The sequence below is a fragment of the Lepisosteus oculatus genome, chromosome 19 (assembly GCF_040954835.1).
Source record: "Lepisosteus oculatus isolate fLepOcu1 chromosome 19, fLepOcu1.hap2, whole genome shotgun sequence".
Classification (NCBI taxonomy): Eukaryota; Metazoa; Chordata; class Actinopteri; order Semionotiformes; family Lepisosteidae; genus Lepisosteus; species Lepisosteus oculatus.
The window spans coordinates 11,315,490-11,326,719 of NC_090714.1; the positions used below are offsets into that span (position 1 = coordinate 11,315,490).

At 38.3% G+C, this 11,230-nt stretch overlaps 2 protein-coding genes across 5 annotated transcripts; one reads left to right on the plus strand and one right to left on the minus strand.

The window, feature by feature from the left end:
- Positions 1-1,502: 1,502 nt before the first annotated feature.
- meiob (meiosis specific with OB-fold) lies at positions 1,503-9,458 on the plus strand. 4 transcript variants are annotated; one of them, XM_015360400.2, is made up of 15 exons: positions 1,503-1,633; positions 2,203-2,282; positions 3,181-3,262; positions 3,862-3,993; positions 4,234-4,306; positions 4,709-4,904; positions 5,540-5,640; positions 5,742-5,794; positions 5,873-5,968; positions 6,671-6,769; positions 7,148-7,301; positions 7,692-7,878; positions 8,219-8,305; positions 8,768-8,909; positions 9,247-9,458. In XM_015360400.2, exons 2-14 carry the CDS (start codon positions 2,214-2,216, stop codon positions 8,873-8,875), a joined length of 1,437 nt encoding a protein of 478 aa, XP_015215886.2. In that variant the 5' UTR covers positions 1,503-1,633; positions 2,203-2,213; the 3' UTR covers positions 8,876-8,909; positions 9,247-9,458. The 4 variants fall into 4 exon arrangements, with proteins under 4 accessions (XP_015215886.2, XP_015215887.2, XP_015215885.2 ...); XM_015360401.2 differs by having other exon boundaries at positions 8,730-9,458; XM_015360399.2 differs by having other exon boundaries at positions 8,768-9,458.
- A 176-nt stretch (positions 9,459-9,634) lies between these two features.
- fahd1 (fumarylacetoacetate hydrolase domain containing 1) lies at positions 9,635-11,180 on the minus strand. Its single transcript, XM_006637133.3, has one exon. The coding sequence runs from the start codon at positions 10,915-10,917 to the stop codon at positions 10,258-10,260; it is 660 nt and encodes a 219-aa protein (XP_006637196.1). The 5' UTR covers positions 10,918-11,180; the 3' UTR covers positions 9,635-10,257.
- Positions 11,181-11,230: the final 50 nt, after the last annotated feature.

The following is an 11,230-nucleotide window of genomic DNA, read 5'->3' on the forward strand; positions in this document are numbered from 1 at the left end:
CCATGAGCTGTATGTCTCTGGCTATGGTCATCAGTGAGCTGATTTTCTGTTTGCGAGTCGTCCCAGCTGACTGAAGGCCACCAGCATGGCACAGTGCTGAAGGGCGAACATTTGCAGAAATGTTCCTCGGCCACAGGAGGCTGTTCCGGGTGTCTCGAACGCCAATCATTAATCAACACACAATTTGTTGACTCGGTTACCCTGAACGCACTCTTGCTGAAAGGTGCCGAGAGCACATTTTTACGAGAAATGTTCAACGTGTCTGGTGAATCAGAACTCGAAAATGAGTACAGGAGGTCACATCGAGATTTGGCTGCTCAGCTGGCAGCTAGGGAGGGAGAGGCCTTCTAACCAAGAGCTGGAAGGTCAGACTGTAGTGCCCTGTGAAAAGGCTTAGTGCGGAGAAGGAATACTAGATTTATACTATCTTTCAGGCATGAACTTTGTCCTGCCGTTATTTAACTCTTAAAAACAAGAGGAACTATCTCAAATATTCATTCGTTCTGCCATAAGTCAGGGTCTCTGTTGATAGTCTCCTGGTGTGTCTGATAACATGCTTTCAACCTATAATTCCACAGTCTGGCGATATTATACAGAATGACCACACGTATTTAGTGTTGTCAACCCAATACGCACTGACCTTGGCTCACTGACTGCAATCCAGCCAGAGGAACTGAGAATTGCAATAAGATCATTTCAAAGAGTGAAAAGTCAGGAGAGAACAATAGAACCGTTACAAACAAAAGAAGGTCACTCAGCCCTTCTGGACTGTTTGGTAGTTAGTAGCTAATTGACCAAAGGATCTCCTCCATTTTTTCTCCCTGGCAGCTACCTCCCTAGTTCATTCCTCACAAGGAGGGGAATTTTATCAGCCCCTTCCAGGCGGGTTAATTCAAACATTAAAATATGATATCCTATATCACTTCATACTGCACATCTCCAAAGACATCTCACCCAGACCTTTCATGATGTAAGCCAGTCAACTGCAGCTTTAATAAAATGTGTTATACTTAAGGTAAGGTAAAATAAATCACTGGATGACACACCCGAAGAAGGCTCCACAGCCGAAACGTTGTGTTTCTTTTCTTCTCTTTTCAGCATGGAACAAACCTTTATTTACTTTGTTTAGTTAGATTACTGTTTCGGATGTCTGCATTACTATTTTAGTCACCGAGGCAATTTCATTTTATTGTTACTCTTAAGATTTACATGCAATTCCCTGTGCTTCATTCAGGAGAAATGCGATATAGGATATTCTTATTCACCGTCGCACTATTTAATAAAATTAGTGTAATCACCATGTTTAGTATATCTTTAACGGAAAACAAAATAACGAGCACTCACGCAAACAAGAGTAAAGCTGACCTATTACCAGATAGCAGAAGCGATGGATAAATATAGATATTTTTTATTTTATTTTATTCTGAAATATATACAGTAATTCATCCTTCTCGAAGGGTCCAGACTGTGAGGCTGTCGCGCGCATCACTGCGCCTCGGCGCGTCATGTCTGGACGCCATGTTGGTCAGCCCGTGTTAACTTCTTCTTGAACGACGCTTTTCTTTAATTCACTTACGGGATTTGATCAACCCAATTGGCTTCGACAGAAGTAAACGTTTTCGGCATTTCCGCGGTAAAACAGTTTATTTTATATTATTTGTATTTAAATGTTAAAATATTCCGTATCTTGTGTCTGTACATGTTGTGGTGATTATGCCAGATTTCCGAAGTCCGTCCAGCAGTAACAAGGAAAGGAAATCACACCTTCGTACCTAGAGTCCTGTCAGTCGGTTAAACCTATTCCCAGTAAACTAAAAGACAGAGAAAATAAACTCAAACTCTAAAGGGTTTGGAATGTCGTATTCAGCATCTAATATATACCTTAAAACAGTACTGAATTTGGTAGGCCATATAAAATTGCCATATAAAATTGTGAAAAAATGTCATTTAATGCTCCACTTCAGAACTGCATTTCCATATCGGACCTGCACCCAAGCACCACTCATCCTGTAAGTAAAATATTATACATATAAAACCGAGTTACTGTTTAACAGTTATCTTTTTGACGGACCAGAACAGGCTATATCGGTGGCCAGTTTATATAAGGGCTGGATGGCAGCTTTTGGAGAAGGTCCTGCTTATGTTAACCACCCAATGCAAATCATTTTATTACCACTAACTGTACTTTATGTTCATTTATAGGTTGTGAAAAAATGTCATTTAATGCTCCACTTCAGAACTGCATTTCCATATCGGACCTGCACCCAAGCACCACTCATCCTGTAAGTAAAATATTAGTAGTAGTAGCAGCAGTAATAGTAGTAAGAATTAGCCTTAACATTTGGTTAACTTGGTGTGTTTATTTACTGTAGCTCCTTGTTTTTTCCCTCTCTGAAAACATTACTTGTGCATTACAGTCCTTAATGAAATTCACTACCAATTTCACTGAAAAGTAGCCTAAAAGTTAAATTCTTCTTGAATAGTGAGTGTGTATTTATCAATTGAAATTGCTTGGTGCTTTGTTTTCTCAGGTTGCTTAGCTGGCCATGTTTTACCATAGTTTGTTTTTTCTTTGTTGTATAAATGTATGGTATTTATACAGTGTATCTGTCTATTAGCCCCTACTGTCTGTACAACCATCTGAAGAAAATTAGAAGAGTGTTGTCTTGAATCCACAAGGGTGAAAATCGGATCTGCACTGTATCTGTATCGTACTGAGTGGGGTGTCCAACGTATTGCTAGATTCTTGTTCTTGTTACACTTTGCAGTTAGTAATAACATTCCTTTAGCTGCATACTTACAGTATGTTACATTTTATTTGTTTACAATTTGTTTAAATGTCACTTGTAATGACATTTTTCAATGACAAGTCAATGAAGTGAGGCATGCCAAAACATCAATATGTAATATCGTGCTGCAGATTGTTTTCTAAAATGGACTAAATTCTGAAGCATTACTTAATTTTTCAGCATTAATAAAGAACTACCGTGGAACTACATTATAGTAGTTCTCAAAAGCTAAACTTACTTTGAAACCACAGAATTGCAGTACTCAGCAATTGCGGCCATGTAGTATAAAACGTGGATTGTGTAAGTTTGTAAATGTTAAAAACATTTTGTAAATATACTTGTGCATAAAGGTTTATGACTCATTACAATTGTATATTTATGTGTTTTGCAGAATGTCGAAGGAGTTGTTATTGGCAAGACCGATATCAAAGGCTTTCCAGACAGAAAAAGTTGCGTACAGTATATTTTTAGTGGTAATTAAATGAAGACTGACTCTTAAGGAATTTATTTTTTACATATAACTATTTTATTACTTGAAAAGTAAAACTTTTTAAAAACATTTTTTAAGATCCACCCATATTACAGAACAACCACATTTTATTTGATTTGACTGTTGTTATGAAATTACCTCTATAAATTATATGACCAATTTTTTAATGCAACTCCACTTAAGGAGCCTAACAGTTTCTTTTCCTTAATTCATTTATTGGCTGATTGTAAAGCTCTGAGTTCACACTGCCATCTAATGGTGACTTGAGATTTTTATTACTTATGCTGTGTTCCTAATATTTAAAATGATCTTAAAATAGTTTAAAATAGCATAGGTTATTTACTCTTTATGATATTTTTGTTTTATGCACTTTTGCTTCAAATACCCAGGAAGACATGAGACAGATTATGCATACTGTATGTGATAAATGGACTTAGGTTCTGTGAATATAAGCCTTTAAGATGTGTTGTAAATGATAAATGTCCAAAATACAAACATTTGTCATTTTATCACTGTGTGTTTACATCATGAAAGAAAAAATGATGGTTGTTCAGTTTCTGTTACTGTCATGTTTGTATTCAGATATTGGGTCAGAAAGACACACATTCAGGTTTACAATTAAGGATTCTCCTGACCATTTCATCAATGTTTTTTCCTGGGGAAGAGAGAATTTTATCCGTGCCTTGTCAGACAGTTTCAGAATTGGAGACTGTGGTAAGACAACGTCAGTGTCTTTTAGTACTCCATGCTTTGCTTTTTTCTGTTTTGAAATGACCAATAATCACTTTAAGCCGAGTAGGCTGTCAACACTATTGAATAACCTTGAATATTTGTAGGCAGCTGTGCTGCATAATGAAAATATATTGTATTGATGTAGGAGACTTAGAGATTTTTTTGCTGGTGAAATTGTTTTAATTTACTTGCTATTGACAAGGTCGTCTGCCTTTATTACAGTTGTAATTGAAAACCCTTTAATAGTAACCAAAGATGTGGAGAAAGAGGAGCAGTTCAACCCATCAACCCCAAGGCAAGATATAAAGTGCCCCCCGAAATATTTCTGGGACTATATTATATACAGTTTATAATTTGTAAATACTGTATATATTTTCCCTTGACAATTAAGGCTATAAACAGTTACAAAGTGTATTGCTTGTTCCATTTTGAATTTGAATGTTTACTCCTCAGTAACTAAAGATTTGCAAACTGACGGTTTAGGTAGCACTTTACCTAAAACAGTTAAGTCAATAATCTCAATTAAGCTATTAAGAGCTCAGGTGAAAAAGAAGATCTTACGGCTCTCCAGGAACAAGGGTGAGGAGCACTGCTTTGTAATTCCACTATGTCTGACTGGGTCTTTTTCATCTATTTCACTTAAGAGATGTGAAAGCCAAGCAAATTTCAAAACAAGTTCACATGCTTCTATTTTCAGCTTCTACAAACTGTTAGTGAGCGAAAACCATTCAACTGTCAGGGTATGCTCTGACATAGAAAGAGAAACCAGGCTTCTTTCTTTATTCCATCTGCCTGTGAAGGATTCTCAAGATTTCTACCCACTGGGGGACATTATTGCCAATGGGCAGAGCCTTGATGGAAAAGTTATAAATATTCTGGCAGCAGTTCGATCGGTAAGCACCTCTGTCTAGTTTTATTAATTCCCGATTCAAAGACATTAGATTTAGGGACCATTGACTGCCTTTGTCCATAAAAATGTCCAGTAGGAGTGCAGGGTGAGACCTTTAGTGAATGCTTGTAATATAGTTTATGACATTTATCCTCTGCCAGGGATCTCCCAGAGGTGGTGCATATTTATCTGAGTTCAGCTGGTATTAAGAGTATTGTAGTTCATTGTAGTTCATCAGTGCATGTGATGGACAGGGAGTTATAAGGTCTGTGGCCCATTTTTCTTGTGTCAGAAGTACTCTGCTTAAAAAGCTAAGGATAGCTTTCTTAAAATGTAGATGATTATGGCAATACGCATGTCTCTGATTCAGTTTCAATTTCCACAACAAGACAAAGGTCCAAGTCTTGCAGTATTACAGTTGGCTTTTCCAAATTGTAGTGTTCTGCTAGGGGAAATTAATGGAACATTCTAATTTTGCATACATTACATTAAAGTCATTACAGGAATTAACAGTGAGAATACAGATGTTTTACAGATTAAAATATTTAAATGAGTATGTGTTTTACAAAGGCCAGGAGCAATACAGAAAATAGTTTAATTCAGATGTTTTATAATTAAGTGTATATGTGTTGTACATAGGTTGGTGGACCAAAGTATTTCACAACAGCAGACAGGCGCAAAGGACAGAGGTGTGAAGTAAAACTATTTGATGAAACTGTACCGTCCTTTCCCTTGATCTGGTAAGATGCAGGAGAAATGGTTAAAGATTCAGATCAAATAAGTTTTAAAATGCTGTTTTGAATATGTTCATGTTTTGTGATGAAATTATCTCTTAATTTAGCTGGGACAATGAAGCCATTCATCTTGCTCAGACATGGATCCCAATAGAGACAGGTACAGAAATTTATAACATGAAAAAGAACGGGATGAACTCTTTTTTGAATTATTGACTTGATGTTTTTTTAATTGCAGTGCTCTTCATTGCTGATGCCCGAATTACATTTGACAGGTTTCGTCACAGTATGGCTGCAACAGTTACTTCGAAAACAATCATTACTGTCAACCCTGGTAAGAGCAGGATAAAACCAAGAAAAAATATAACTAGATTCATAGGTTCAGTGTAACCACTAGTTAAATTACCTAAACTTGTCTCATTATTGCCAAAGCTATTTCAATTTACCTGGCTGTAGCCTCATTTCCAGGTGTTTCTTTTTAAGTAAAACCTCATTATTTATTCTAGGAATAAAATGTTAGAGACTTGGCCCATATGTAACCTTATATAGCTAAAAACCCTCTGTTAAATGCATGAAACCTAAGCCACCCTTTTCTCTAATGCTCCTTTGAAACATACTGATAAATTGTTCTTACTTCGGGATCCTAGAAGAAATTCTACACTGCACTGCAGGTGATATACAGTATGGGACACTTCAAAACAAGTTTCTTCACACGTATATATTCCATACTCAGTAACGCATGGAAAGAACCTTTAAGCATCGTAGAATAGTGTCAGTGACAAGCCACTGCTTAATTTACTTTGGACACACTTCCCATATGGTTCATTACTACTGTCTATCAATCTAAATAGTAATTGAAAACCAAATGGTAACCTTACAGTTCTGCTCCAGGTTTATAGAACTGCATGTTATGGAAGAGTAGATTTGAATTTCAGCTGCTAGAGCAGAATGTCAAAATTATTGGCTTGTAACTGATATATTTTTATATTTTACTTGAATAATGTATTTGAATTTTTTATGTTCATAAATGTTTTAGACACAAGAGAAGCCAATCTGCTGTTCAACTATGCCGGGGAGTTTGTTAAAACTGGAGGATTGGATGACCCAGATGACCTGGCAGCAGATGGAGTGAACTGTATGTAACATGGTATAATAATTGCATACAGATGTTATAATTAGTTGTTATACAATATGTGGATTTGCTTGACAGAAACTGATTTATTTATATTATTCATCTTAATTATTTGGCTGTTTAGTAATCTGTAAACAGCTTTCCTAAATACTGGCCTTCCTTTTTCCTTTCTTTCCATAACTCCAATACTGCTTAGTTTACTGCTTGGGCTTAATGCATAACAATGCATCCATAATTTATCTATTTTTCAGTGGAATCTTGTTGATGTATTTACTGTGCCTCAGTCTTGATGCTTTGACATTATAGTGATCTGTAAACAGCTTTTTTATAAAGGTTTAGGGTCGGTGAATGAAATGCACTTATGATTTGTTTTATTTTCAGTGGACTCTATTGTTGATGTATTCACTGTACATCAGCTGAAACTCAGAGCCCATGAAAATCTTGATGGGCCTGACTCCATCTATGGAATCACGTATGCCTTCGTCACTACAATGAACCTTGACTCATCTTGTTCCAAATTAATACGAAACAGGTGGTGAGTTCTGTTTGTAATGAATTTTCATTAAGTGCTTGCCTTTCAACAGCTATCTTCTTAAAATATAGCTGTTTAAATGTCAAAGCAAATACCTTTACAGTTATTTTTTAATTTTTCTTAGACACAATGACATGTGTGGTTTAACAAAGGATGGCGTGCTTTGTTCCAAATAGAAATCTAGTATCAGATGTCAGAAATAATGTGTTTCTAATTCAAATGTCTGATCTTTACACAAAGCCAGGGAGCAGTGCTTAATTTCAAAGTGACTATACTTTTAACAGAGTAACAGCTTCTGATCTTGTTTATGTTACCAAAGTAATACAAATTCATAAGCACACAGTGTGTAATCTGTTGGAACAAGGTGATGAAAATATCGTCTTCACATTTTAGTGCAAGATGCATGTTTTTGATAAATGAAGAAACGCAGAGTTGCTCCAGCATCACATGCAGTGAGTCAGGAAATCCTACAGAAGCCATTGCAAGCTTTGATTTGCTGGTGGACCTCACTGATCACACTGGCACTCTGAAGTCCTGCAACCTGTCTGGCACTGCAGCAGAAAAAACACTGGGCTGCACTGTGAGTATCACGACCACTGCATATGTTTTGTTTCTAATACTTTATGTACTTTTTCACAATGTTGTTGAAAATGTACATAAATGCATTCTTGTCTTTTAACCTCCATGTGTGCTGTCATTTAATAGGCAGTATATTTTTCACAATGTCCAGATACAAATATAGTTATTTTATAACTTTTCTTTGTATAATTGCAAGTTGTGAATAATTTTGTAAGTTTATAAGTTTTATTATGCTTGCTTGAAATGTAAATTCCATTTTATTTCAGCGATGTACATCTATTTGAAAAATAAAAGTTAGTTTGCGTAACACCAGCTTGGATGATTATTTAATTTGTTGACAGGCTGAAGAGTTTATTTGTCTGACAGAAGGGCAGAAGACAGCCCTGAAATGGAAATTCCTTCTGGAAAGGTGCAAAGTTTACCATAAGGTTTGAAAACATGTCTTTTATCAGGTTGTTTTTACATGTATAATTCTTTCTTTCATTTCAAAAGTGTAATAGATATTTTTCTACATTCCAAGACACAAATACATTTGGAAGGTTACTTTTATAGTGTTATCCCACCACATCGGTTTAGTATTTTCTAAGAACAAAGTGCTCACTGATACAACATTAATTTCCGTCACTGAGTTAACCAGGTTTCAGACTACTCCAATAATGACAATTACCTCTTAATGCCATTACTTCTAGAACCAAAGATTTGTAAACATTTCTAGTATTTAGAGATTTACTTCTAAAGTTGTAAGTATATGACCTGTTGCTTTTGGTTTTCTAACTTGATTTTAATTCCCTCCTTTTACATTGAAATTTCTCTTAACTCTACTGTATGTTTCCTCCTTTCCTAAACTCCCAGCCTACCACAGTCATCGAGTTTAAGCTGTTAATTTCCAGGTGCTTCCAGCCCCCAATTCCAGAAGTGGTCTGAGGGTGAATGTGCTGTCCTGCACACTGGCTGACCCTGTGGAAACAGGACAAAGCTTTTCGAGATCAGCAATGTGAACCCAGAATACGAAACAGGCAGAAGTCCAGGACGGTATTGTTAATTTTGCCTTTTTTCAAAAAAGAATACACTATCCAAACATCTGCTCTCTATGAGCTAAATTATCAAATATTTTTATTGCTGAATTTTACCATCTGGCGTTTAAAGACTTGTTTTAAGTCATTTACTGTTAATTTGAATAACATTAGCCAAATATGAGATAGAATATAATTTATCTTGTACATTTTCTGATCTCCTTTTTATCAGATTTTTGGTGCACACATTAACTGAGTGATGCAATGTTCTTATTAATGAAATTCTCTGATATTGTTTTTTTTTTTAATGTCATGATAGCTTTTATTTTCTTTACATCACAATGTGATTATTGCAGGGTACAAAGTGAAGTAAATGTTCAAGAACTGAAAGGAAAGTAGAACCTCATAGACGCCATTTTCAGAAAACCCGAGTAAGGTGTCTTGAATGAGTGCAGGTCCATTGTGAAATGATTGGAATTGTATTTTTCAACTATACACACACGAATGTAATTGAGAACATTGAGCCTGACGGATGGTTAATGGAAAATAAATGGAGAAATGTAGAGAATCTGATGTTTTTTTGTGTGTAAAGAAGTAAGTCATTGCATTGTGTTTAGAATTGCTTCTCAAGTTTGTTTTCTAACAATATTAAGTTACTATAAAGCTCAGGTTGACGCTTAACCGGCTCACAACACCAAACTCAGCAGGCTGGGAAGGGGAGTTGGAGAGAAAAAAAATAAATAATAATAACAACAACATCTCTTTATTAACCCATTACAATTTCTTGCATTAGGGATTTGTCTTTTCACATACCCCAGCTTGCTCTCCTTGAGACACACAGACAGGGAGAGGGCATGGGGTCAGAGCGCAGGGTCAACCATTGTACAGCACCCCTGGAGCAGCTGGGGTTAACTTGCTCTGCCGGATTCCTCTGCCGGCTGCAGGATTTGAACCAGCAACCTTCCAGTCACAGGCGCAGATCCTTAGGCACAGAGCCACCGCTCCGCCCCATATCCGTTGTCTATGTGTTTTGGAAAAACAAGTTTGCATCTTTTTTGACCTGGAAACATTCTTCTCAGAATTCCTGCAGTAGTTCCGATTCCCAGGTTATAGGAAATGATTACTACAGCGCAAGGAATATAGGAATCCATGACTATGGTCCTCCATTCTTATGCCTCCATTTTTTTTTTAATTTTGGGGAACATTTGAGCAGGCAAACAGATATTACCGAGTAAATTTAGTGAGATTAAAATGTACTTTAATTTTTACAAAGGTGTTTTTAAAAATATATATCAGCTTTTTTTATTATTATTATTCTCCGACATCTGGCTGGAAAGTCTTGTGTCCTAACGGCGCGTCCCCAGCTGTCACAGCCTGTCGACTCGGAAAGTCATGCTGACGACGCCCTCGATGCCGGCCTGCACCTCGTCGTGCTCCTGCACGCTCGACACCCCCCTGGGCGTGCCGGTCAGGATCAGGTCGCCCTCCTCCAGCGTGATGACCTCGCTGATGTAGCTGATGAGGAAAGGGATGGAGAAGATCATCTGCGAGGTGCTGCCCTCCTGGCGCAGCTGGTCGTTCACCTTCAGCCACAGCCGGACGTTACCGGGGTCCGGGACCCTGTCCCTGGGGATGAACTCGCTGACGGGGCAGGACGTGTTGAAGGCCTTGGCCAGGGTCCAGGGCAGGCCTTTGGACTTGCACTCCTCCTGCACGTCCCGGGCCGTCATGTCCAGGCACAGCGCGTACCCAGCCACGTGGTCCATCGCGGCCTCCTGCGGGATCGCCGTGCCCCCCCTGCCGATGACCACCCCCAGCTCCACCTCATGGTGCAGGTTGGTGGAGTAGACCGGCAGCAGGATGGGGGACCCCTCCCTGACGTAGGCAGAGGGGGGCTTGAGGAACAGCACCGGCTCGGAGGGGATGGCGTTTTTCAGCTCCTTGGCGTGGTCCGCGTAATTCCTCCCGACGCAGATAATCTTCCTGCCCCATTCCCAGAATCTATTTAAATTTCTCGCGGAAGCCATGCCTTAAAAAAAATGCCTTTTGAGTCCGCACCACTTGTTATAAGCGTGCGAATGTGAACGCACCTTATCCCGCTGTTCACCGATAACATACAAGCCGCACTAGACCTTTGGACAGTGCAGAAGCGCAAGGCTTGCTACGGCGTGCCAGGAGTGCCAAAACAACTCCGGACCCGGGCAACGGTCCCCCGAGTCTTTACATTAGTGACACGTTTACGGACGGGCATCATAAAACGCGTGCATGCTGGACCTTCGACAACGGAGGGCACAAGTTAAATAATATTTATACTTGTTAATCCACGCTGGTAACCCTATC